Here is a 27907-nt window from a genome sequence, read left to right on the forward strand (position 1 = left end):
TGATCCGGGAGGCAGAGGCTGTGGTGAGCTGAGATTGCATGACTGTACACCGCCTGGGTGACAGAAAGACGCTCTGTCTCAAAAATAAAATAAAATAAAATAAAATAAAATAAAATAAAATAAAATAAAATAGGCTTAAAACTAGAAAAGTATTAATAAACCTTCTTCAAAAGATTTGATGCTTACGATACATTTGTCAAAACATGATACTTTCCTATTGCTTTGGATGTTTTCAAGTCTCCAGGTCCCAATGAAATAAACTTATAATTTACTAATATTCCAGGAACAATGAGCAGCAGTCCAGGGATCAAATTTCCAAGGGGAACTTCCCATATTTTCAAAAACGGGCAGAGGTGGATTCCGAGAATGTAAGAACAATTAAGAAAGGAAATGCAGATATTGAGTGCCAAATGAGTCATTTTAACATGTAGAAACCCTGCTTAGAATACTTCTAGCTCTGTTGATCAAGCAGATGGTTTAATCACTTAAGGAAGGAAGAGGTGATCAGCTAAAACCAGCATCAACTCGCTAAGGAGTTATATATACCACACTCATCTCACTTCTTTTTTGGAGGATGTGAAATTAATAGCAGATCTGGGAGAACCATATGCCAAATCAGGAAGACCGGGAGCAGGCAATGTTCATGGCTCCAGCAGGTGGGCGGGCAGTCAATCCACAGGTACCTGAGGTTGAAGATGAAGGATAAAGAAGAGACTCAGGATAGGGGACTCCATGTTCAGAACTAGGGTATGTGGAGCCTGGGTCAAAGCTAGAAATGGGGTATACTCACTGAGCTGGGCAAGTAGCCTAACTGGTTTCTGAGATGGAGATTAGCATGCAGAGGGTTACGGGCTCTTGATCATGAGGGAGTGAAGGAGGAGATGTTGAACTCGGAGGAGATGTTGAACTGCAGGCCTCTACCTCCTGATCCCCTGGGGAGGTCTGGAGTGGGGTGGCCCTTTAAAGATGTCTTAAATTGGGTAAAGAGCCAGGCCTTTGCTCTGCTCCCCATGGACCAGTCGCTGGATATGAACTGCATGCCTGGGGAGTGCTGTGCCCTTGGGTAATGCTGCAGCCCCTCAGCAGAGAGCAGGGTCAGGGAATCTGCAAAGCTCTGAGCCTGCAGCAGCTGGGGGCAGGAGCGCCTCGCCCCTTATGGGACTGGTATGCCTGATGCTGGATCTCTATAACACCCAGGAAGGTCATCTACAGCCCTCCTAGGTCACCAGCACAACTGGAATTAGAGGCAACATTGGTAGTGGTGGAAAAGCCACAGGCTTTTGCAGAGACCAGCTCTTTGCTAGCAAGTTGTTTAACCTCTTTGAGCTTCAAGTTCCTTCTGTGTTTACAGAACACTTAGTTTGAGGATTAAAAGGCATAACACGTAAAGCACCTAGCACCGAGCCTAGCATACAGGAGGTGCTTAAGAAATGTTAGTTTTCTTCCCCCGGACTCTAAAAAGGGTAGAACCTGCAAGTGGAAATCAGGTGACTTGGGAAATAGAGAGAAGAAGGATACAGGGGCTTGAAATCAGGTTGGGTCAAATAACATTCAAAGGAAATCTCTATTGGCAGGATGAAGGGGCCACACCAACCCTTTTACTAACAGCTCGGAGTGAGCTCGAGAGGAGATGTCCATATGAATCTTTAGATGAACCAAAACTTTAAAAAACATCACAATCAAAAGCAAGATGTTAAAATAAATACATAAATTATACTGAAGAAAAGAAATTTCAGCATGTTGGATGGTAAGAGTCAGAGAGATAAGAAGGTCGGAGGTAAGAACCAGAGATGAGGAAGAAGGACCCAGAGGGTCCCGGGCGGGCACAGAAGCAGTGCCCAGGGAGGTACGCACTGGCCCATGAAGCCAGTGGGTTGTCACGTGCTGTTACGGTTTGGCTGTGTCCCCAGCCAACTTTCATCTTGAATTGTAGCTCCCATAATTCCTTCGTGGTGTAGGAAGGAACCAATGGCAGATAATTGAATCATGGGGTCGGTTTCCCCCACACCGTTTTAGTGGTAGTGAATAAGTCTTAGGAGATCTGATGGTTTTATAAGGGGAAACACCTTTTGCTTGGTTCTGTTTTCTCTCTTGTCTGCTGCCATGTGAGACCTGCCTTTAGCCTTCTGCCATGATTGTGAGGCCTCCCCAGCCACGTGGAATTGAGTTCATTAAACTTCTTTTCCTTTATAAAGTAACCAGTCTTGGGTATGTCTTTATCAGCAAAATGAAAACTGACTAATACAGGTGCTAAATTAAATATTAACAGGGAAGCCAGAGATGTGACAGAAGGCAGGAGAAAAGGAGGCTGTATTCTGTAGAAACTGCGCTGGGATCGTCTTCCAGAACAGGCCCCACTGTCACCCAGTTTGCCTCTGTCCCTTACTCTCTCTACCTCGATTTTATAGGACACCCCCCATTCTCCCGTTAACATTTAAAGAAGCAAATTAAGAAAAAAGTACATCTTCTCATCCACTAAGGAAGGGATGTGGGTTGGGAAATGTGAAGGCCCTACTCAGATTCCAAAACTCAGTGTTTATAGTTTTCACAATTTGAATTTTATGTGTATGGAAGTACAAATTTTTAAAAGACTCTTGGTTATTATATTGAATCTGGGGTTGCTCCTTCAGAACACAGGAATCTAGAAAGCGCTACCACGAAATTCCTCCCATTTCAGAACTGAATTTTTTTTTTTTTTTTTTTTTTTTTTTTTGTCACCTTGGGTTCGTCTGGTCCCTGCTGTCTTTTTTTCTCTCCACTCTCATGTCATTCACCTTGACCCTTTCCTTGACCTTTTATCCACTGGCACCTTTTCATTACCAAGTTCACTTTCAGTCCTCTGGAAGAAATCAAAACATTTGTGTGATGTCGAATTAAGTTTGGCCTAAAGGCTTTTCCGTACATAGCAAATTACAACCTAACTTAGTGTGGAAACTGACTGAATCCCAGCCTGGAGTGTGCGTCTTAGCCAGTCCCAGGCAGCCAGCTCTTCCAACTGTGTTCCAGTAAGACAGACACCAAGCTGACCTATCATCATGAATCTGGCTGTCTCTCTACCTCACTTGTTTTGTGCATATCACGTTTGTCCCTCTGGCTGTTAATATAATCCCCACAGGGGTGGAGCGTTCTGAACCATTTTTGGTCCAAACTGCTTCCCAATTTTTGAATGGCAATTAAACCCAATTAAGATCTGCAAAACTAGGTTTATTATAATTTTGCCTTTTAACAGTTTTTGCCATTTAAAATGTCTATTCTGGTCACACCATTTTATAAAAGTAGAAGGGCAGGAAAAAAACAGTATGGCAGATCCTTAAAAAAAATTAAAATTTCCATATGATCCAGCGACCCCACTTCTGGGCATATACCCAAAGAATTGAAAGCGGGGTCTTGAAGAGATATTCGCACACCCATGTTCATAGCAGCATTATTCACATTAGCCAAAAGGTAAAAGCAATCTAGGTATCCATCAACAGATGAATGAATAAAGAAAATGTCATATATCAGTACAATAAAATATTATTCAGCCTTAAAATGGAATGAAATTCTTACACATGCTACAACATGGATGAGCCTGGAGAACATTAAGTGAAATAAGCCAGTCACAGAAAGACAAACGCCATATGATTCCACTTACATGAGGCACCTAAAGTAGTCAAACTCTCAGAAGTAAAAACAGAATGATGGTTGCCAGGGCTAGAGGAAGTGGAGAATGGAAAGTTGGTGTTCAATGGTATGGAGTTTCAGTTTTGCAAGGTGAAGTAGGGTGTGACATGATCCAAAGAACCAGTAACTGTAGCACATTCCCTCCTAAAAAGCCAAGCAAAGAAGAAGGCATTGATATGAGAAGGGATCTTAAGTGGGGTTAGCATTTAGATATCCAAGGGTCCTTGTCTAATAACTGCTCTATCCAAGCAGTTCTAAAAGTCATATTAATGACACAGCAAAGTTGTGCAAAGTTGTGCACAGCCTCTCCCAGTACAAATACAGCTGAGTCATACTGTCTGCCATGCTCTTGGTTCCCTTCTCACCTGGACGGCTCTGACTGGAGATCTCACCATCCAGCATACATGGCTCTTCTTGTTCCAAGCTGAAGATGACTTCTGGTTTGGGAATTTGACATCCTGTTAATAGGAGATGACAAGAGGACTTGGTTTCAGAGGCCATACAATGAAGCATTCCATTTGTTTTCCAAAAAAGTTCACTGGGAACAGAGGAATATTCACACGACCCAAAAGAGATTATTAAGAACATGGGACAAAATAAGGACAAAACCATTACACACTTCAGATGTCCTGCAGTCTTTAGAAGTCCCACATACCTCAGAAAACACAGACTTCAGCAATTCTACTGAGAAAAAAAAATACACTCAATTAGGTGCTGCCTACTGTGTGCCCAGCAGAGCTGTGCTTACCCACTGAGATCAAGTTGAAATAGTTTTCCAGCATCACTTCTCTGTACAGGCTTTTCTGAGCAAGGTCTAATTGTTGCCACTCATCCCTACTGAAGTCTACAGTTACGTCCTTGAATGACACTGATTCCTGTAAAAACAAAAACAAAAACAAAAAAAAACCCTTTCAATGTGAAGGATCAAGATTACAGAATGGAAACAAGACAGGACCTTATTCTTTATTTTTTTATTTTTAGAGCAGGTCTAGAGTATCCTTTATTCTACATTTAGCTTAGTTTTACTATTTTTTTTAAATTATACTTTAAGTTCTAGGGTACATGTGCACAACATGCAGGTTTGTTACACATGTATACATGTGCCATGTTGGTGTGCTGCACCCATTAACTCATTTACATTAGGTATACCTCCTAATGCTATCCCTCCCCACTCCCCCCACCCCACACAGGCCCCGGTCTGTGATGTTCCCCTTCTTATGTCCAAGTGATCTCATTGTTCAATTCCCACCTATGAGTGAGAACATGCGGTGTTTGGTTTTTTGTCCCTGCGACAGTTTGCTGAAAATGATGGTTTCGAGCTTCATCTATGTCCCTACAAAGGACACGAAGTCATCCTTTTTTATGGCTGCAAAGTATTCCATAGTGTATGTGATACAATATACTATAAAGAACTTCTACAACTCAACGACAATGAACAACATAATTTTAAAAATGGGTAAAACGCTTAAATAGACATTTCTACAAGGAAGATATACAAATAGTCAACAAGCATATGAAAAGATGCTCAACATCATTAATCAGTAGGGAAATGCAAATTAAAACTACAAATACTACCTCACACCCATCAGGATGATAAAGAAAATGTCTAAAATTGATTATAATGATGGTTGTACAACTGAGTGAATATACTAAAAATCAATACATGGTACACTTTAAATGGTAAACTGTGTGGTGTATGAAGGGGAGGGCTCTTTTTTGGCACTGCCATTTCCAGATGAGATGCAGCAGCTTGGCAGTCCAGTGCTTCTTTCAAGAATGAACTGTAAATGCCAGATGCAATACTTGAAATCATCTGTTTCAAAGCACTGGAAAGCTGCTGAGGTAACAAGAACTATAGGGGCTAAGACTGGAGAGGAGAGAACACTGAAGATTGAAGCTGACTTAGTCACTTGGACAGTGGGAGCATTTACCAATTCTGGGTGTGGACAAAAGCTGGATTCTCGTTTTGTCCTGTCTACTGGAGAATGCAGTAGAAGGCTGCAGCTGGTTGACAGAGAAACTAACATAACTCAAACACATGGCCATTTTCCCCTCAGGATATTTACTGAATTCTAGGATATATAGGGCAGAAGACTAAAACTGTAAGCAAACAGCCTTTGAAGAGCAAAGCAAAAGTCTAGTATCTGTTAAGAAAATAGTTGGGCATCTATCAGGAGGAGAGTCTTTAGAGGACAAAAGGACTCTCAGCTGAAAATTCTCAGTAGCCAAGGTTATCCAGAGGTAAACTGAGTCTTAGCAGAGCTTCAGCCCAGCCTTGATTCAACACTGTGCCTGACTGGACGTACATGTTCTCCCTTCCCTCCTTTTGCTGACATAAGGAAAGACGAATCCTCTGTGGAGAAAGATAACACCATCCAGATCCTGTTCAACTTTTCTTCCTTTTTTTTCTTCTTAGACAGGGTCTTGCTGTGTCATCCAGGCTGGAGTGCAGTGGCACAAACACGGCTCGCTGCAGCCTCGACCTGGGCTCAAGCAATCCTCCTGTCTCAGCCCTGCAAGTATCTGGGACTACAAGCTTATGCTACCAGGCCCAGCTAATTTCTCCATCTTTTGTAGAGATGGGTTTTGCCATGTTGCCCAGGCTGGTCTGGAACTCTTGAGCTCAAGTGATCTGCCCGCTTCAGTCTCCCAGGTATGAGCCCTGCCTACAACTTTTTATACATGGTGTTTAAAACAAACAAACAAACAAACAAAAAGATAGGACCACATATCCAAAATCAGAGAAGGAAAAAATTCAATAGAAACAGTCACACAGAGAACGGGAATTAGATGAAAAGATGACTATCTTTAGAGAATTGGTTTTTATAATAAAGAATCAAATGGAAATTCAAAAATTGAAAAATCTAATATCTAAAATTAAGAAGTTCTTATACAGGTTTAACAGCAAAATACAGAATTTCTGAAATGGAAGAGAAGTAAATAGAAAATATCCAACTGAAGCAGAGATTTTCTTTTCTTTTTTTTTTTTTTTGAGACGGAGTCTCGCTCTGTCGCCCGGGCTGGAGTGCTGTGGCCGGATCTCAGCTCACTGCAAGCTCCGCCTCCCAGGTTTATGCCATTCTCCTGCCTCAGCCTCCTGAGTAGCTGGGACTACAGGCACCCACCACCTCGCCCGGCTAGCTTTTTGTATTTTTTAGTAGAGACGGAGTTTCACCGTGTTAGCCAGGATGGTCTCGAACTCCTGACCTTGTGATCCGCCCGTCTCGGCCTCCCAAAGTGCTGGGATTACAGGCTTGAGCCACCGCGCCCGGCCTGAGATTTTCTTTTAAAGAAAAAACCACAGGAGCATTAGGAACATTTGTGACACAGTAAAAAGGTATAACCTATCAGAGTCTGAGAAGTTAAAGAGGAGAGTGCAGGGAAGAAGTAATATTTGAAGAAAGTAATGGCTATGAATGACATCAACCCTTAGGATTCAAGAAGCTCTTCAAATACCTCTTTACAAAACTGCAAATATTGAATATGTAAAACAGTAACAGTACTATTCTGGGAGGTTTAAAATATATGCAGAATTTAAATTCATGGAAATAATAATGCAAAAGTGGGAGGCAGCAAATAGAATTAAAATGTTTTTAGTATCCTAGCATTATTAAGGAGATAAAATAGTAAGTTCAAGATGGATGTTTTAATATCTAGGGTAACAAATAAATAGTAAAAGAATTATAACAAGTAAACAAAGGAAAAAATTAAAGAGTACAAAATTATGTAATATAAAAAGTCAAGAAAGCAATGAAAAAATAGGTAGGTCAAATAAAAAAGGCCAGGCGCAGTGTCTCACACCTGTAATCTCAGCACTTTGGGAGGCTGAGGTGGGCGGATCACGAGGTCAGTAGGTAGAGACCATCCTGGCTAACATGGTGAAACCCCATCTCTACTAAAAATACAAAAAAATTAGCTGGGCGTGGTGGTGGGTGCCTGTAGTCCCAGCTACTCGGGAGGCTGAGGCAGGAGAATGGTATGAACCCGGGAGGCGGAGCTTGCAGTGAGCCAAGATTGCACCACTGTACTCCAGCCTGGGCAACAGAGTGAGACTCCATCTCAAAATAAATAAATAAATAAATAAAAACTAAAAAATAAAAACTAATAGTAAGGTAGTATATATAAATTCAAGTATATTAGTAATTACATTAAGTGTAAATGCCTTAAACATTCGAGTTAAAGGCAAGGATTGAGACTTCTGGTTCTAAAAAACAAAACAAAACAAAAAAGTGCATTTCACCCCATTCCTCCTGCTAATTACCTAAAATCTAGAAAAATACATAAAGCATCTATCAGAAGACTAACTGGTGGAGAAAAGAAAGTGAACCTAAGGACTTAAAAAACAACACAGTAGTGAGTTCCCTAGGATTGATTAGAGGGAGAGAGAGAGCTCCAAATATTGCAAAAGGAGCACTAGAGGAGCTTGCAACCTGGAAGAACCAGTGAGCACAGACAAAAAAGGCCTCCCCAAAGCATACATTTTCCAGTCAAATAATTTGAAATAGGGCAGCATTACAGGATGGGCCCTTTTGATTACACATACCTACAAAGTTCAGAAGTACCCAAGAACACCCTCACTTCTGACACCTACTGCAAGCACGGGGATTTCCCAGGATCACCCGTACTTGACACCAATTCCAAGTCAGGGGTCCCAAGACCACCCTCAGTTTCCATAATTCACTGGAAGAACTCACAGAAATTAGAAAAGCCATTATACTCATGGCTATAGTGTTATACAGTGGCTTTACAATGAAAGGATACAGATCAAAATCAGCCAAGGGAAGATGTGCTTAGCACAGGGTCAAGGAGAGTTCCAGGTGTGAGCTTCCAGTGGTTTTCTCCCAGTGGAGTCATATGGACAGCACTTACTTCTCCCAGCAATGATGTGTGATGATAATATGCATGGAGTATTGCCAACTGGGGAAGTTCACTTGAGTCTTGATGTCCAGAGTTTTTACTGAGATGTGATCATGTGGACATGAATGACTCCAATTGTGGTTGATCTTAGTCTCCAGCCCCTCCGGAGCTGATATTGCATGGCCAAAGGTACCCCACTATAAACCACATGTTGGCATAGAATATTCAGTGTGGCCCAAAGCTCCCACTGTAATCGCATTGTCATTATATACTATCTTGCATGGCCCAAGCAAGACCTACAAGACATTCCAAAGATTTAGAGGTTACCTCCCAGGAGCTGAGTGCAAAAGCCAAACCTCTCTTTAGGCAAAGCTAATCCTTTACTGCACAACAGTATACTCGAGGTGAAGGCTACAAAAGATGCATCCTTTGCCTTCTTCACCAAACAATGTGACTCCAAGATGGTGGGGTGGAGCTCTCTCAACCATCCCAACTACATTAGCTCAAAGAGAGGTAGCACCCCTCTTGCCTCTCCAGCAGGCATTATATAGACTGTATTGGCTAACCCTACCCCAAATTAAGTGAATGACAGCAAAGAAGTACCTACCTTCTCCTTCCAATAGAGAGTGGAGGATGGACTATGGAGAAAGTTATAAAAAGGGGTTCTTTAAAGATGTGTATGATGCCCTGGGCACACCTATGAGCAGCCCATGTATAAAATCAATCAGAATCAACATAGAAAAAAGCTTTCAGGGCTGAACTAGGGTAAGGGATACTGTCCAGGTTTCAAATTGCCTTCTGGGTTGCACAAAAATGAGGGAGACCAAAGTAGAACTGCAAAGACTTTCAAAACTTAAGTTGAATTTGAACTACAGCCCATAAAAATAGACCAAGACACGTACTCTAAACCTAAATGTGTTGACAACTGCTAAAATAGAGGATTTAAAGAGAAAACAGAATCTCATAACATGATATTTAGAATGTCCTGAATAAAGCCAAAATTATTCATCATCTTAAGAATCAAGAAAATCTCAAATCAAACGAGAAAAGAGCATCAACAGATAGCAACACTCAGATGAATCAGATGTTGGAATTATTTGACAAGGATTTAAAGTAGCTAACTAAAAGTGTTGCAACAAGCAGCTGTAAATAGTCTTGAATCAAGTGGAAATATACAAATTCTCAGCAAAGAAATAGAAGGTATGAGGAAGAACAAAATGAAAATTTTAGAACCAAAAAATACAATAAATGAAATTAAAAACCTCACTGGATGATCTCAACAGCAGAATGGAGATTCAAAGAAAAGAATCAGTTACCTCAGTTACGTGTAAGATAGATAAATAGAAATTATCCATATCTGAACAATAGAAAAAATAATTGGTGAAATGATTGTTTCATCAATTCCCTTGGGCTGTATTCAGCCTAAGGGACCCAGTAGGACAATAACAGAACAGCCAACAATCATTTCATCAGTCCTAGAAGGAATGAAAAAGTAGGATGGGAGACCGGAAAAAGATTTGAAGAAATAATAGCTGAAAACCTCCCAAATTTGGTAAAAGGCATAAATGTATAGATTTAAGCAGCTGACCAAATCTCCAAAAGGAAAACCTCAAATAAATCCATGTCTAGATACATTGTAAGATTTACAAAATCCAAATTCAAGAATAGAACCTGGAAACAGTCAGAGAGAAATGACACATTACCTGTAGGGAAAGGGCAATTTGAACAAGAGTGAATTTCTCATTAAAAACCACAGATGTCGGCCGGGCGCGGTGGCTCAAGCCTGTAATCCCAGCACTTTGGGAGGCCCAGACGGGCGGATCACGAGGTCAGGAGATCGAGACCATCCTGGCTAACACGGTGAAACCCCGTCTCTACTAAAAAAATACAAAAAACTAGCCGGGCGAGGTGGCGGGCGCCTGTAGTCCCAGCTACTCAGGAGGCTGAGGCAGGAGAATGGGGTAAACCCGGGAGGCGGAGCTTGCAGTGAGCTGAGATCCGGCCACTGCACTCCAGCCTGGGCGACTGAGCGAAACTCCGTCTCAAAAAAAAAAAAAAAACCACAGATGTCAAAAGGAAGTGGCACCATATTTTTCAAGTGCTGAAGGGAAAGAGCTGTCAAAATTGAATTCAATATCCAGTGAAAATAAAATAGGCTCTGTTTAAATTCTCTTAAACTTAATTCTGAGGAATTACCTGCCATTGGTAGTTAAGAAAGACATCTGAAAAAAATAAAAATAAAAAAGGAATTAACTGCCATATATTTATTAAGCATAATTACTTAGGTAATTCTTAGGAATTACCTGCCATATATTTACTAAGCAGGATGTTCAGAACTTTATGTTGTGAACATCTTCACAACTTTACACAATATGCTTCAAGACATCAAAGAACTTACAACAATTGTCTCAGAGATTATAAAGGGTATAAGAAATGTGCAAAGTATAGCATGACCCCAAATAGAAGAAAATTCTACATGGAGTGTAAGACTAAGTTCTGTAGAGTTGATGAAACTTAAGCTTAGTCTTGGGAGATGACATGTTTAATGCAAGCAGAGTAGGGCAAAGTGATCTTGAGCAAAGGTATAAAGACAGGAAAATACATGATAAATTCAGGGAACTACAAATTAGTCTGCATAATGAGAGGTCTGTATGCAGTGAAGGAAAGGTGTTTATGAGAAAAGATTATTAAATTTGTGTTTAAAACTGCCAAGAAGATGCTGGTGAGGTTGTGGAGAAATAGGAACGCTTTTATACTGTTGGTGGGAATGTAAATTAGTTCAACCATTGTGTAAGACAGTGTGGTGATTCCTCAAAGATTTAGAAGTAGAAATACCATTTGACCCAGCAATCCCATTACTGGTTATATATCCAAAGAAATAGAAATCATTCTATTATAAAGATAAATTCATGCATATGTTCATTGTGGCACTATTCACAATAGCAAAGACATGGAATCAACCCAAATGCCCATCAATGATAGACTGGATAAAGAAAATGTGGCATATATACATCATGGAATACTATGCAGCCATAAAAAGGAATGAGATCATGTCCTTTGCAGGGATATGCAGGGAGCTGGGAACCATTATCCTCAGCAAACTAATGCAGGAACAGAAAACCAAACACTTGATGTTCTCACTTATAAGTGGGAGCTGAACACACGGACACAGGGTGGGGAACAACACTCACTGGGGCCTATCAGGGAAGGGTGGGGGGTGGGAGAGCATTAGGGAAAAGAGCTAATGCACGCTGGGCTTAATACCTAGGTGATGGGTTGATAGGTGCAGCAAACCATCATGACACACATTTACCTGTGCAACAAACCTGCACATGTACCCTGGAGCTTAAAATAAAAAATAAAATAAAGACTATCAAGAAATGGCATGGAGAATACATTTGAATGAGCAAGAGTGGAAGTCCAGGCAATATTTCATGTGAAAGGATAAAACACCTAAGTTGGGGGGAAAATATTATTTAACAGGAATATAGAAAAAGAAATTGGTGTAGATAGTAATTAGAATTGATAGATGCAGTAAGAAAAAGGAGGGACTAAAGTGAAATTCTCAATTATTCGTTTTGTATACTCTGAGATTATGGTGTCATATACTGAAGTAGAGACTGATGAATGCGAAAAGGTTGGAGAAAGGGAACCAGATAAAATCACTTATGTTTTGCACATATTGAGATTACAGGGATTAAACATGTAGGCAGGCATGTTTAATCCCTATAATTAACAGGAAAGAAGTTAGGCAGAGGCCTAGAGTGAAGATAAAGATTTGGAAGTCACCAGTAGATAATTAATAACTAAAATCATCTGAGTAAATAAGACTGCTTGAGAGGACACCTGATAAAGGAGAATGTAAAGAAAAGAATCTGAAAAATTACCAGTATTGAAGAAGAGGTGTCAGCAATAAAAACTGAGAAATCAGACAGAGTCAGGAGAGAGTAACATCTTAGAATGTATGTAGGGATTAGTTGATGGGGTTGAATGCCAAGATGGATGAAAAAAGCAAAGGACAAATAAATTTTGGCTTTTGTATTTAGGAGATGTGACAGTGATAGCTAGCTGTCTTCCAACATTCACTCATCCTTTCTTCCCTAATAACAGAACATGAATTCTTAGCTGGATATACTAAGACTCTCTTTTCCCAGCATACCTTAAATGTAAACAGGAAACTATGCTTTGGCCACAAAGATACAGGTGATACTTCTGAGAAGGCATTTTTTAAAGGAGAAGGTGTGAGTGCCCCTTTCCTCCCCAACCTCCTCATGCTGCTGGCCTGGAACGCTGACTCAGTTAATGCAACCTCAGCCAATCTCAGGAACCATCAAGTAATGTTAGGTTGAAAATCACAAAATGAGAATGACATACAGAACAGAAAAAAACGGTGTATGAGTTTGTGAAGACATCAGGCCATGAATGAACACTTTCAGACTTCTTTTGCTTGATAGAATAAACTCTGAGGTGTTTAAGCCTATAATTTTTAGATTTCAGTTATACTAAAATGCATTTTGCCAAACGATTCTAATAAAATAGACAGAAACTGTGTTGCGATTACAGACTCTTAAGCTTTTAAGCAAAAATTTCAGTACCATGTAATAGCAAAAAGACCAGTACTCCAGGAAAATATAATTCATATTTTGAATGACAACCTAAAATACATAAAACAAAAGCTGACAAAATTACATGGAGAAATTGATAAATCTACACATGCAGTGGGAGACTTCCCGACTCCCCCTCCCTACTCTGGGAGATTTTAACCAGATTACATTCATTAATCATTAGATATAGCAACAAAAATTTAGCACGTATAGGAAAATTTCTGCAAGAAAATTGACAAGCCAGTTACAAAGGAGATGAGATCTCATACATAAAACAAATACGCAATAGTCAAAAAATAAGGATTATACAGAATATCTGAACAACACAAATAAGCTTTTTGTGATGTAGATAGAAATCACACACACATACACACACACACACACACACACACACAGAAAGAGAGAGAGAGAGAGAACGAGAGAGAGAGAAAGAGTATATTCATCATTATATTAGGGGACCATACATGAATGACAATGTGATAGTACACAAAATGTATAAAGAATATAAATTAAATTAAAAAACAGGCTGGGTGCGGTGGCACATGCCTGTAATCCCAGTACTTTGGGAGGCCAAGGCAGGAGGATTGCTTGAGTCCATGAGTTTGAGACCAGACTGAGCAACATAGTGAGATCTTGTCTCTACAAAAAATCAAAACAACAACAACAAAAAGCATTACCAACTACAGACAACTCAGTTAAAAAAAAAGCCAGGGGGGGATGAATCAAGCAACTCTTAAAAGAAGTATACGCCGGGCGCGGTGGCTCAAGCCTGTAATCCCAGCACTTTGGGAGGCCGAGACGGGCGGATCACGAGGTCAGGAGATCGAGACCATCCTGGCTAACATGGTGAAACCCCGTCTCTACTAAAAAATACAAAAAACTAGCCGGGCGACGTGGCGGGCGCCTGTAGTCCCAGCTACTCGGGAGGCTGAGGCAGGAGAATGGCGTGAACCCGGGAGGCGGAGCTTGCAGTGAGCTGAGATCTGGCCACTGCACTCCAGCCTGGGCGGCAGAGCAAGACTCTGTCTCAAAAAAAAAAAAAAAAAGAAGTGTACATGACAATAAAATTCTGAAAACCTGTTCAATCACATTAGTAACCAGGGAAATGCTAATTAAATCCAAAATGAGATATCCACAAACTCCCCAAGATGGCTAAAATTGTAAAGATTGAAAACACCAAGTATTGGTAAAGACACAAAGTATTAAACATATCTGCACACTACTAGTAGGAATACAAACTGGCATAACAACTTTGCAAAGCTGTATGACATCATATACTAAAGTTGGAGAGGGGCCAGGTACAGTGGCTCAGTCCTGTAATCCTAGCACTTTAGGAGGCTGAGGCAGGAGGACTGCTTGAGACCAGGAGTTCAAGACCAGCCTGGGCAACATAGCAAGATGCCATTTCTACAAAAAGAAAAAAAAAAATTAGCCAGGCATGGTGGCATGCATCTATAGTCCCAGCTACTTGGGAGGCAGGGGTAGCAGGATCACTTAAGCCCTGAAAGTTGAGGCTGTAGTGAGCTGGGATCACACCACTGCACTCCACTCAGCCTGGGTGACAGAGCAAGACCTTGCCTTTGGATAGAAATAACTTTTGAAAGAAATGTTCACAAGAGCATATTTATAATGCATTTTGTATTTCTCAATAGTAAAGGCTTAAAAATAAATGAAAATAAAATTATAATGGTACAGAAATGCATACAGTATACCATCTTCTGTGGAAAGAACATAATACTTTTCCTATTTGTTTTTGTCTATGTAATGATACTTTGAATACACACTAAAAAAATTAGTTATCCAGATTGAGGACATGGGCTGATAGGAAAAGAAAGAGGGAGATTTTTCACTATATACTTATTTTCTTACTTTTAAATCATATGCATGTATTACCTATTCAAAATATCCATCTGACAAAGGTCTAATATCCAGATTCTACAGGGAACTTAAACACATTTACAAGAAAAAAACAATCCCATCAAAAAGTGGGCGAAGGATATGAGCAGACATTTCTCAAAAGAAGACATTTATGTGGCCAACAATTATATGAAAAAAAGCTCAACATCACTCATCATTAGAGAAATGCAAATCAAAACCACAATGAGATACCACCTCATGCCAGTCAGAATGGCAATTATTAAAAAGGAAACAATAGATGCTGGCGAGGCTGTGGAGAAATAGGAACACTTTTACACTGTTGGTGGGAATGTAAATTAGTTCAACCATTGTGGAAGACAGTATGGTAATTCCTCAAGGATCTAGAACCAGAAATACCAGTTGACCCAGCAATCCCATTACTGGGTATATACCCAAAGGAATATAAATCATTCTACTAAAAGACACATGCACATGTATGTTTATTGCAGCACTATTTACAATAGCAAAGACATGGAACCAACCCAAATGCCCATCAATGATAGAATGGATAAAGAAAATGTGGTACATATACAACATGGAATACTATGCAGCCATAAAAAGGAATCAGATCACATCCTTTGCAAGGACCTGGATGAAGCTGGAAACCATCATCCTCAGCCAACTAACACAGGAACAGAAATCCAAACACTGAATGTTCTCTTATAAGTGGGAGTTGAACAATGAGAACACACAGACACAGGGCAGGGAACAAGCCACACCAGGGCCTATTGAGAGGTCGGGGGGGAAGGGGAGAGAAAGCATTAGGACAAAAGCTAATGCAAGCAGGCTTAAAACCTAGATGATGGGGGCCGGGCGTGGTGGCTCACACCTGTAATCCCAGCACTTTGGGAGGCCAAGACGGGTGGATCACCTGAAGTTGGGAGTTTGAGACCAGCCTGACCAACGTGGAGAAACCCCATCTCTACTAAAAATACAAAATTAGCCAGGCACGGTGGCTCACACCTGTAATCCCATCACTTTGGGAGGCCGAGGTGGGTGGATCAAGAGGTCAAAGACCATCCTGGCTAACACGGTGAAACCCCGTCTCCACTAAAAAACACAAAAAATTAGCCAGGCCTGGTGGCGGGTGACTGTAGTCCCAGCTACTCGGGAGGCTGAAGCAGGAGAATCACTTGAACCTGGGAGGCGGAGGTTGTGGTGAGCTGAGATCGCGCCATTGCACTCCTGCCTAGGCAACAAGAGCGAAACTCCATCTCAAAAAACAAAGAAAAACAAAACAAAACAAAACAAAACAACAATAACAAAAAAACAAGCCTAGATGATGGGTTGATGAGTGCAGCAAACCACCATGGCACGCATATACCTATGTAAGAAACCTGCAAGTTCTGCACATGTATCCTGGAACTTACAGTAAAATTTTTAAAAAAGAAAATATTGCATCCATTAATATTAGAAAGATCATTCAGAACTGAAGAAAAGAGTCCTTGAAATTAAAAATATAATACCAATGAGAAACTCAGTAACCTGAAACTTTCCATGATACTGCACTGAGCACTTCTTCTTGGGCTGATTTTAATCCACGTCCTCTTTTTGCAATGAATGACAAGCATGAGTATAACGGCTTTCCTGAGTTGTGTAAGTCCTTCTCGTGAATTATTGAAACTGAGGGTGGTCTTGGAGATTCCTGAGCTTGCAGTTTCTGTCATAAGTGAGGGTAGTCTTAGAGATGCTTAAATAATTGTACTTGGGCTTGCATCTGGGTGTCAATAGGGCTGTATTCCTTCTGGAGGTTCTAAGGGAATATCAATTTCCTTGATTTTTCTAGCTTCTAGAGGTCACCTGTATTCTTTGGCCTTAAAACAACACAAATTTGTCACTGTTCTGGAGGTCATATATCCAAAATAGGTCCTGCTGGGCTGCATTCATTCTGGAGACTCTACAGGACCATCCATTTCTATGTCTTACCCAGCTTCTTGAGACTCAAGAGATCTAACATTTGAGAAACATGAGGAGAATTCCTAGTATCGTGTGGAAGGGACAGCCCATGCCAGTAGTTGAGTATCAGATAGAGAGTAACTATGAGCAGGTCGACAACTCCAAGAGGAGTTTCCTTAAAGAGCTGAAATGAATAGCATGTAATCTGGAGCCAACGGCCTGGGTCTTATTTTCCTGGCTTCGTCATTCAGGAGCTGTGTGATCTTGGGCAAATTACTTCTCTGTGTAACAGTTTTCCTCCTCTATAAAATGAGAATAATTATTAAGATAGCTGTCTTTGCTTACAGTTGCTATAAAGGAATACCTGAGCCTGGGTAATTTATAAAGAAAAGAGGTTTATTTGGCCCATGGTTCTGCAGGCTGTGCAAGAAGCATGGCATCAGCATCTGCATCTGGGGAGGACCTTCAAGCTGCTTCCATTCATGGCAGAAGGGGAAGAGAAGCCAGTGTATGCAGAGATCATCTGGCAAGAGGGGAAGAGAGAGAAAGAATGGGAGGTAGCAGGCTCTTCTCAACAACCAACTCTCATGGAACTCATAAGATTGAGAACTCACCACCGCCCCAGAGACAGCATTAATCTATTCATGAGTGATATGCCCCCATGACTAAAACACTTTCCATTATGCCCTACCTCCTACACTGGGTTCAAATTTCTCTTTTATTTTTTATTATTTATTTATTTATTTATTTATTTATTTATTTATTTATTTGAGACGGAGTCTCATTCTGTCACCCAGGCTGGAGTGCAGTGGCGCACTCTTGGCTCACTGCAAGCTCTGCCTCCCCGGTTCATGCCATTCTTCTGCCTCAGCCTCCCGAGTAGCTGGGACTACAGGCGCCCACCACCACGCCTGGCTAATTTTTTTTTTGTATTTTTAGTAGAGACGAGGTTTCACCATGTTAGCCAGAATCGTCTCGATCTCCTGACCTTGTGATCTGTCCGCCTCAGCCTCCCAAAGTGCTGCGATTACAGGCGTGAGCCACTGTGCCCGGCCCTCTTTTATTTTTAAAATTTCTTTTTATTTATTTATTTTTGTAAGAGACAGGGTCTCGCCATATTACCTAGGCTGATCTCAAACTCCTGGCCTCAAGTGATCCTCCTATCTTGGCTTCCTGAGTAGCTGGGATTACACACAAGCCACCATCTAGGGATCAAATTTCAGCATGAGATTTGGAGAGGATAAATATCCAAACCACAGTAATAACTTATAGGGTTTGTGACTGAATTAGTTAATAGAGAATGCTTATAGTGCCTAGCATATAGTAAGCACTGTATTAATGTTTATATTACTGTTATTATTTAACATATTGTAATATATTGAGAAGGTATTTATATACCTGGGAAGACTAGAGATGAATTAGTGATATGTATAATATATATTGTATATGTATGTATGGAAAACAAAACAAATAATTAAGCCAGAGACTTATAATTTCGGGTAAAACAAAAAGCACTGCATAAAAAGTAAATGACTCAGCCAGGCGCGGTGGCTCAAGCCTGTAATCCCAGCACTTTGGGAGGCCGAGACGGGCGGATCACGAGGTCAGGAGATCGAGACCATCCTAGCTAACACAGTGAAACCCTGTCTCTACTAAAAAATACAAAAAAAACTAGCCGGGCGAGGTGGCGGGCGCCTGTAGTCCCAGCTACTCAGGAGGCTGAGGCAGGAGAATGGTGTGAACCCAGAAGGCAGAGCTTGCAGTGAGCTGAGATCCGGCCACTGCACTCCAGCCGGGGTGACAGAGTGAGACTCCATCTCAAAAAAAAAAAAAAAAAAGTAAATGACTCACTTGTGAATATTGTTAAAATCATCATCATAATAAAATGCAGCCTATTGATTTACCCCAAATTATAATATACCCATATTAGCCTGGGCGCGGTGGCTCACACCTACTATTCCAGCACTTTGGGAGGCTAAGGTGGGCGGATTGCTTGAGCCCAGGAGTTCAAGACCAGCCTGGGCAACGTGATGAAACCCCATCTCTACTAAATAAATAAATAAATGAATAAATAAAATACCCATATTAGAAGGAGGGTACAAGAGAAATGAGTACGTGAGTGTCAACGGCCTGAGTGTCTGAAAGAAAGCTAATTCCTTATTTCCATTGTGTTGTCTGTAGATAACTGCTTAAAACTGAAAGCCTAGAAATACCAATACAAACGTGTCATTTAGACATATGAAAGTAAACAGCAAAAGATAGTAAACTGAGTTCAAAGTGATTACCTTTGAGAAGCTGAAATTTGAGGGTGAAGAGAGCAGATGACAACTGTTTTATTCTAAGAAACCACAAAGAACAATCTGACTAAGTAAATATAGGTAAAACGTTCATGACATTGAAAATGAAATACTTATTTTTAAAAGTTCAAATGCAAAGGACAAAGAGGCAGTTATAATTGAACAAAACGTATAAGACTCTGCTTAATATATGAAGTCCTCTGTTCAAAATCAATAAACTGGATTCCACCCCTGGAAAGATACAGCAGATGCACTTGTCTCGACTCAGCCTGTTAAGTTCATCTGCAAACCACAGACATTATCCATCAAACTAACATACAGAGACTCTGAAAGGTAAAGAAAAATAGGCACCCTGGCTAAGGGCCTCAGGAACCAGGGAGCTAAAGAGGAATGAGCTCTCTGTGTCTTTCGGCCTCACATAGATAGCCCTGACCAGGTGTTCGAAAAACCTACAATCCAGAAACACCAACAAGTGCATACAAAAAGGCCTGGAAAAAAGTGCTCTCTCTAGCTAAAAGACCAGGAAAGGGGCAACAGAGAAAAAAAACTTTTAGATAAAACCTATTCCAAGCAAATACCACAGATAATAAAACAACAAAAAACTGTGGGCTTGATTCATCTCTCACCAGCAAAGACTCAGTGGTTAGCCTAGGTTCCTGTATTTGCCTGGCTGTCTGGGGATGCCCCTCCACTTCAATACGGTCGTATGAGAAAAAGCCAACTGGGGAGCTGGGACTTTCATCTCTGCACAGTGGTAATGGGTAGCTTTCCTGCCATGCCAGTGGGAGACACATCAGGGCTGGACTTCCATTCCTACCTAGCAGTAATGCGACAGTCTTCCCATCACTACAGGTATGGTGTGAGAGGAGGCCAAATGAAAATCCAAGACCTTCATCCCTCTGAGAGGTAATGAGGCCCCATCCAACCTAACAATATCAGAGAAGACAGCATGAAGAGCAGAAACAAGGTACCCTCTCCTGTCAGACAGGTGATGTCACCAGAGGTCTACTGGGGAGCCTGAACTGCCAACCCCAACTAGCAGTAAGGAGGTGTCTCTCTCCCCACAGACTGTAAACAGAGTTCAAGTAGGGAACCTGCAAATTCACATCCACCTGGCGGTAGTACAGCAAGCCCCACCAATTCCCACACTGGCCCAGAGGACGCCTGCTAAAAAAGAGGACTCAAATAAGATCTAGAGTATAAAGTTTCCACCATACATTACAAAATCATTTGAATAACCAAGAACCAGGAAACCTCAACTTCAAAAAGGAAACGACCAATCAACAGATACTAAAACTGAAGTGATGCATGTATCAGAATTATTTCATAAGGATTTTAAAGCAGTCCTCATAAAAATGTTTTAATAAGCATATGAACACACTTGAAACAATAAAAAAATTTCAACAAAGAAATAGAGAAGAGAGGAAGAAACCAAATGAAAATTTTAGAACTAAAAAATAACCAATATTAAAAACTCAATAGATGGGCTCAAAAGAATGGAGACAACAGAAGAAATATTCTGAGTACCTGAAAATAAAATAGAAATGATCTAATCTACATAATGGAGAGAAAACAGACTGAGAAAAAAATGCACAGAACCTCAGAGACATGTGGGACGGTAACAAAAAATCTAACATTTGTGTCATTGGAGTTCCAGAAAAGAAAAAGAAGAGAAAGAAATGGGGGCTGAATGGGGGCTAAACAAGTATTTGAAGAAATAATGAATGAAAATTTCTGAAACTTCCCAAAAGATATACACTTACAGATAGAAGCTGAGCAAATCCCAAAAGGGAAAAAAAAAAAAAAACAAAGAAATTCACACTAAGAAATAATTATAGTCAAACTTCTGAAAACTACAGACAAAGAAAGAATGCTGAAAGCATTCAGAGAGAAACTACACATTACCCATAGGAGAAAAACAATTTGAATGATGATACTAAGAACGATGGCTCCCCAAAGATGTTCACATCCTAATTCCCAGAAATTGTGAATATGTGGGGTTACATGGCAAAAGGGAAGTCAGGTTTCAGATCAAATCTAGATGGCTAAATCGGCTGTCCTTAAAATAGGGAGATTAATTATCTTGGATTATTTGGGTGGGCTGAATATAATCACAAATTTGCTTAAAAGTTAAAACAGGAGGGCCAGGCGAGGTGGCTCACGCCTGTAATTCCAACACTTTGGGAGGCCGAGGCAGGCAGATCACCTGAGGTCGGGAGTTTGAGACCAGCCTGACCAACATAGAGAAACCACGTCTCTACTAAAACATACAAAATTAGCAGGGCGTGATGGCACATGCCTGTAATCCCAGCTACTTGGAAGGCTGAGGCAGGAGAATCACTCGAACCCGGAAGGCAGAGGTTGTGGTGAGCCAAGATCGCGCCATTGCACTCCAGCCTGGGCAACAAGAGCAAATCTCCGCCTAAAAAATAAAAAAGTAAAAAAAAAAAAAAAAAAAAAAGCAGAGGCAATAAAAGAGAGTCAGAGAAAGATGTGACTACAAAAGAGTGGTCAGAGAGACATAATGTTGATGACTTTGAAGTTGGAGGAAAGGACAACAAACTGAAACGTGGGCACCCACTAGAAGCTAGAAAAGTCATAGAAAATAGAAACAGAGGCCGGGCGCGGTGGCTCAAGCCTGTAATCCCAGCACTTTGGGAGGCCGAGATGGGCGGATCACGAGGTCAGAAGATCGAGACCATCCTGGCCAACACGGTGAAACCCCGTCTCTACTAAAAAAAATACAAAAAAAAAAAAACTAGCCGGGCGAGGTGGCGCGCTCCTATAGTCCCAGCTACTCGGGAGGCTGAGGCAGGAGAATGGCGTAAACCCGGGAGGCGGAGCTTGTAGTGAGCTGAGATCCCGCCACTGCACTCCAGCCTGGGCGACAGAGCGAGACTCCGTCTCAAAAAAAAAAAAAAAAAAAAAAAGAAAATAGAAACAGATTCTTTCTTACAGCCTATAGAAAGGAATACTGCCCTTTTGACACCTTGATTTTAGTTCAGTAAGACCCACGTTGGCCTTCTAAAATATAGAACTGTATGTTAAAAAAAAAAGTGTTATTTCAAGCAACTAAATTTTTGATAATTTATTTCAGCAGCAATAGAAAATTAACATGCAGTTTTAACTAATATCTCATCAGAAACTCTGGAGGCCAGAAGGAAGTAGCACATTTTTCAAGCGCTAAAAAAAAAAAAAAAAAACTATCAACTTAGAATTTTGGATCAGGCAAAAATATCCTTCAGGAGAACATGGAAATCAAGACATTCTCAGTCCTCCAAAAATTCATACGTTTAGGCTCTAACTCCTAATGTAACTGTATTTGGAGATAGGGCTTTTAAGAGGTAATTACGGTTAAACGAGGTAGGGGTCCTAATCTGATAAGACAGGTGGCCTTATAGAGAGAGATTCTCTCTCCATAGGCAGGCAGGCAGGTGGTCACTAGGGAATGGCCTGTAAGCACATAGTGAGAATCTGGTTTTCGTCTACAAGCCAGGAAAAGAGCCCTCAGCAGAACCTGACCATGCTCGCACCAAGATCTTTGAGTTCCAGCCTCCCTGTGAGAAAATAAACTTTTGTTGTTTAGTCCACCCAGTCTATGGTACTTTGTTATGGCAGCCTGAGCTGACTAAGACAACTACCAACAACTCTGCACTCATAAATTTGACAACTTAGATAAAAGGAACCAGTTCCTGAAAACACACAAACTACCACAACCCTCTCAATATTAAGTAGACAATATGAATAGCCCTGTAACTCTTAAAGAAACTGAGTTTGTAATCTTAAAACTTCCAAAAAAGAAATCTCTAGACCCAGACAGTTTCTCTGGAGAATTCTACCAAATATTTGAAGAATTAACGTAATTAACATCAATTCTACACAGTTTTTTCCAGAAAAAACTGAGAAGAGAAGGGAATACTTCCCAGTTTATTGTGTGAGACTATGATTTCCCTGACACGAAAACTGGACAAAGTATAGAAAAAGAAAACATAAACTATACACAATCTCTGGCAGAATAATCAATATAAAGGAACACATTCCAACTTATTTTATGAGGCCAGGGTTATCCTGATACCTAAACCAGAAATAGTAACAAAACAAAAAAAAGAAAGAGAGAGAGACAGAAAGAAAAAAAAAGTGATACCCTTCATAAATATGATACAAAAACCCTAAACAAAATATTAGCAAAATATTAGCAAATGCAAATAATTTAAAAAGTATATACCACAACCAAGTGGAGTTTATTCCATGGATACAAGTCTGGTTCAATATTAAAAAATCAATTAGTGTAATCCGCCATACCAACAGACTCAAGAAGTAAAATCACATTATCATGTCAATTGGTACAGAAACAGCATTTAACAAAATTCAACTCCCATTCATGATAAAATCTCAAGTTTGTTTCAGAAAGTGGTCCTTGAACAAGGAGCATTGACGTTCTGTGGAAATTTGTGAGAAATAAAAATTCTCATATCCCATCCCATAGCTACTAAATCAGAATCTGAATTCAAATGCAAATGCAAGTACAGTGTCAGAAGCACTGTTCTATAAGACAGCAACAGAAAAACTGTTAGTGCACTTCCCTTCCCTTCCCTTTCCCTTCCCTTTCCCTTTCCCTTTCCCTTTCCCTTTCCCTTTCCCTTTCCCTTTCCTTTAGACAGAGTTTTGCTCCTGTCACCCAGGCTGGAGTGCAATGGTGCAATCTTGGCTCACTGCAACCTCCGCCTCCCGGGTTAAAGCAATTCTCCTGCCTCAGCTTCCTGGGTAGCTGGGATTACAGGCGCCCACCATGACACCTGACTACTTTTTGTATTTTTAGTGGAGACAGGGTTTCACCATATTGGCCAGGTTGGTCTGGAACTCCTGACCTCAGTTGATCCACCCACCTCGACCTCCCAAAATGCTGGGATTACAGGTATGAGCCACTGCGCCTGGCCTGTTAGTGCACTTTCAGTAGGGTTGCTGTTGAAGACTGTTCTGTCATTAACCATCTGAAGATCTATCAAAACATTTCTCAAACATCAAGAACCATGAAATCTTTACCACAGATGAAATAAATTACTTGTTAATTTTATTAATATAAACCATGTATCCAGTTTCCATTATTGCCATGTCTTTCAGGAAGATCAGAGACAATTTAACAGTTCAAAGTTCATAACTGTGTAAGACCATATATTCTAAACTTGACTTGGGGTTGACAGTCTCTTCTTCATTTTCTCTGATCTTAGTTTTTATTTATCTAGTCTTGTCATCTTACTATAGGGATTGTTAGATGTCTCCTAAAATCCACTAAAAGTAAAAGAAAGCAACAAATAAACAGATGAACAAATAAGAACTCACCAGGGTCTTGGTCATTTTTGGATCTTCGGACAAAGGGGCAGAGATCTGAGAAAACAGATGGATAGAGGTACTGATGAGAGAAGGAAGTGTGCAGTGCCACACATGGACACATACATCATTTAGTGCCCATGCGCCTTACTCAAAAATTTATTTCTGGAGCTACAACATTAAAATATCATCCCATCCCATATTGTACAAAGATTTAAGCGCAAACATTTTACCATAACATGGTTAATAAAAAAGAAAGATTAGAAACATTTAGATATCCAATAATTGTGGAGTGCTTAAATACTTTATAAAATATCCAAAGGACATACTGTTCTATTACATCATTATACTATCTGATTTCACAGGCCCTTCAAGTTATCATCAACCCTGGTACCTAACTCCTCACTACCACTCTTCAATCTGCTCTAAGTGTCAATTGGTGCCCAGAGAGTACTCGCAGAAGCCATTACTGAAACCTCAGATTCACTGATTCCCATGCCTTGTTGCCCATGAGCCCTGCATCACTCATCCTACAATTCCTGATCACAGAGTCTTCAATTCCTCTACCGTAATTGTTCTGGCTCTCTACCAATCAATACCATGTCCCCATGACTGACCTCTATGCCTGTATGACTACCCACCACGCATCTCCATCAGCCATCCCAAGAGTGCCAATCCCAGGCACACCTGTACTTGCACTGGGGCCTTAGCACACAAACACATCTCCCTCCGCTGACACAACTAGGCTATAAACCCCTCCACATACACAAATAGGAACTCAGTGAACAAATCTGGCACAATTCTTGAATGTATAGAATAAATTTATAAATAGAAAACACTTCTAAAGACTATTTACAGAGGATGAATTAAGGAAATAAGAAAACTCTTCATCTGCAGTAGTGAAAGCTAAATGTTGTCGGAAATAGCATCTAAAATATCACTCCTCTGTCAGGGCCAGAGAGACATTTTCAGAAATAAAAGCACTTGCAGAGTATCTCTATCTTTGAGAGAAGTACTGAAAGAAGTAGTCCAAATAAATGTAAATTGAATCACACAAGAAATGTTGAATAGGAAACTATTGTTCAGCAATAATTATTGCAAAAGGTATATAATTATAAAAAAGGACAATGTGACAATGTGATAAAGAGGCCACTAAAGAGAAAATTAAAGATTCCTAATAATCTCAGGAAAATATGGAAAAAATAGGGTGCAGAATGGAAACAATGAGCAGAAATTTAATCAATCCAATGAAAATATTATATAAAGAAAAGGCAGAAAATAAAAGGAGTTAAATAGTAAACATCAAATGGAAGGCATAAAGTCAGATAAATCATTATTACACTAACTGAGAGGTAAAATTCTACCTACAGAGACTATAAGTTGGATTTGAAAAAAACAAAAGATATCTATTGTAAACAAATGGGTAATCTGACACAGAGACAAATATGGATATAAAATAAAGCTCAGGGAAAAGACGCATCATCCAAATGCAATAAAAGTAAAAATAGGTGTGGCAATGTAAGTATCAAAGTGGAATTCGATGTTAAAGTGTTTTTCTTTTTTCTTTTTGGTTGAAAAAAGGGATCCTATAATAATACCATTTAATACATGAAAAAGGATAAAAAATGCATTAACCATTAGGTGTGCGTATGCCCGTCCCTCAGACACACAAATAAAATTAGCAAAAAAGCACATATAACTGCAAAGTGAACTATTAAAGTAAGAGATTCTTATTGTATCTCTTCCAGAATATGAAACAAGTAGATCAAAATTAGGAAAAATAAAGATTTGAAAAATACCAACAGGCAAGACTTAATTAAAGAGAATTTTGGCCCATACAACAAAATATAATTTTTCGCTTATATCTGTTGAACAAAGTTCATTGAGTAACTTGGCTTCAAGGAAAATCTTGATAAACTGTTAAAAGTTGAGACTTGATAGTCTGCATTTTCTGACAATAGAATAAAATAAAAAACAGCCAAAACATACTTTAATAATTTGGGAATGAAGAAACTCTCCTAAATAACTAAGGATCAAAGGGAAACATCAAGATGAATTTATACATTTCATAGATAAAGATGTAGTTAAAGAAACTTTACTACCCTAAATGTATCCAGCATAAAACTTAAGAAAATAAGGAAAAGAACAACAAATTACATCAAAAAGTGGGAAACAGAGAAAGTACGTAAAAAAAACAAAAAGAAAAAATTTCATATTAAAAGAGTAGGGGGTATTTTATTGGACATTTCAAAATGTCCAGTAAAACAGACCTTTCAGACGCTTGATTCTTTTTAAATAAAGAGAGAAAGAATGAATGATATATAAATAAAATAACCGTAATGATAAAGGAGCTACTAGTCTTGGATATGAAACAGAACAAAATGGAAATGGAAACATGAAATTCTATGTAACATATTCTTTAAATCTTTAGCAAAATACATCATGATAATGAAACAGAAACGAAACAGATCGGTACGTATAAAAGAGAGGAAACTAAGAGGTGCATCATTCACTCCTCAGATCCCTCTTCAGTCCCCACAGTCATCCTCCCCCACAACCCCACAGTCCGCCCTCACTCCACCCTCAGATCCACCACCAGAGACCCCCAGTCCGTCCTCACTCCGCCTGCAGATCCACCACCAGAGACCCCTCAGTGCCTCTCACTCCTCCCTCAGATCCACCATCAGAGATCGCTCCGACTTCCACTATTCCATCCATTGACCCTCAGTCCCCATCACTGACCGGAGGGCTCACGACAGACATCAGAGATTCTTCTTGCTCAGTCCACAGATGCTGCCATCCCTCTATTCACCTGCCCCTCACTCACGTTCTCTCTGGACAGTGGTCATTTGCTTCGGGCGGTGACTATAGTCGCAAGAACCAGAACAGGATCCACTTCCTTTTTCTCAACGCCTCCCAGGCCCAGAGGTACTTCTTACAGCGCTGCCTGGGTGTGCGCATGCTCAGCAGTCTTCGTGGCCGAAGGTTGCCAGTAGTCAACATGGCGCTTTGCCAAACACGCTCCCGTTTCAGTGGCTTAGGCTGGGCGCCAGTATGGCGGCGCCCATGTAGACACTCTGACCTGTGTGCGGCCATGTTGCGGTGATGTAGAGACTGAGGGGCTGAGGGTTGTCCAGAGGGAAGGAAGCAAGAGAGGTGTGTCCAATGGTACTAAGCCAGGACACAATCAAAGCCTGTCACCTCAGGTTACAGTCTTTCTCCAGTGCTTCTGTGGACACAACAACACTGTTAACCAACAGGAACTAATCAGCATTTATGTAATACCACAAACGCAGAGGAATACACATTTTTTTTTTCATGTCCATGGGACACTTAGCAAGATAT

At 40.3% G+C, this 27907-nt stretch overlaps 1 protein-coding gene across 6 annotated transcripts; it reads right to left on the reverse strand.

Moving 5' to 3' along the window:
* LOC115899657 (zinc finger protein 484-like) lies at positions 1–27534 on the reverse strand. Of its 6 annotated transcripts, none has more exons than XR_004059273.1 (7): positions 27390–27527; positions 24575–24619; positions 10717–10742; positions 4412–4538; positions 4029–4121; positions 561–683; positions 1–53 (listed from the first exon to the last, which is right to left on the reverse strand). XR_004059273.1 is itself a non-coding variant. In XM_030937809.1 (6 exons), the coding sequence occupies exons 1-6, from the start codon at positions 27409–27411 to the stop codon at positions 616–618; spliced, it is 381 nt and encodes a 126-aa protein (XP_030793669.1). In that variant the 5' UTR covers positions 27412–27527; the 3' UTR covers positions 102–615. The 6 variants fall into 6 exon arrangements, 1 of the variants encoding a protein (XP_030793669.1); XR_004059272.1 differs by having other exon boundaries at positions 14–73; XR_004059271.1 differs by lacking the exons at positions 1–53; positions 561–683 and adding exons at positions 2684–2839; positions 3635–3807 and having other exon boundaries at positions 27390–27534.
* Between the last annotated feature and the right edge of the window lie 373 nt (positions 27535–27907).

This window comes from Rhinopithecus roxellana, chromosome 9 (genome assembly GCF_007565055.1).
Source record: "Rhinopithecus roxellana isolate Shanxi Qingling chromosome 9, ASM756505v1, whole genome shotgun sequence".
Lineage (NCBI taxonomy): Eukaryota > Metazoa > Chordata > Mammalia > Primates > Cercopithecidae > Rhinopithecus > Rhinopithecus roxellana.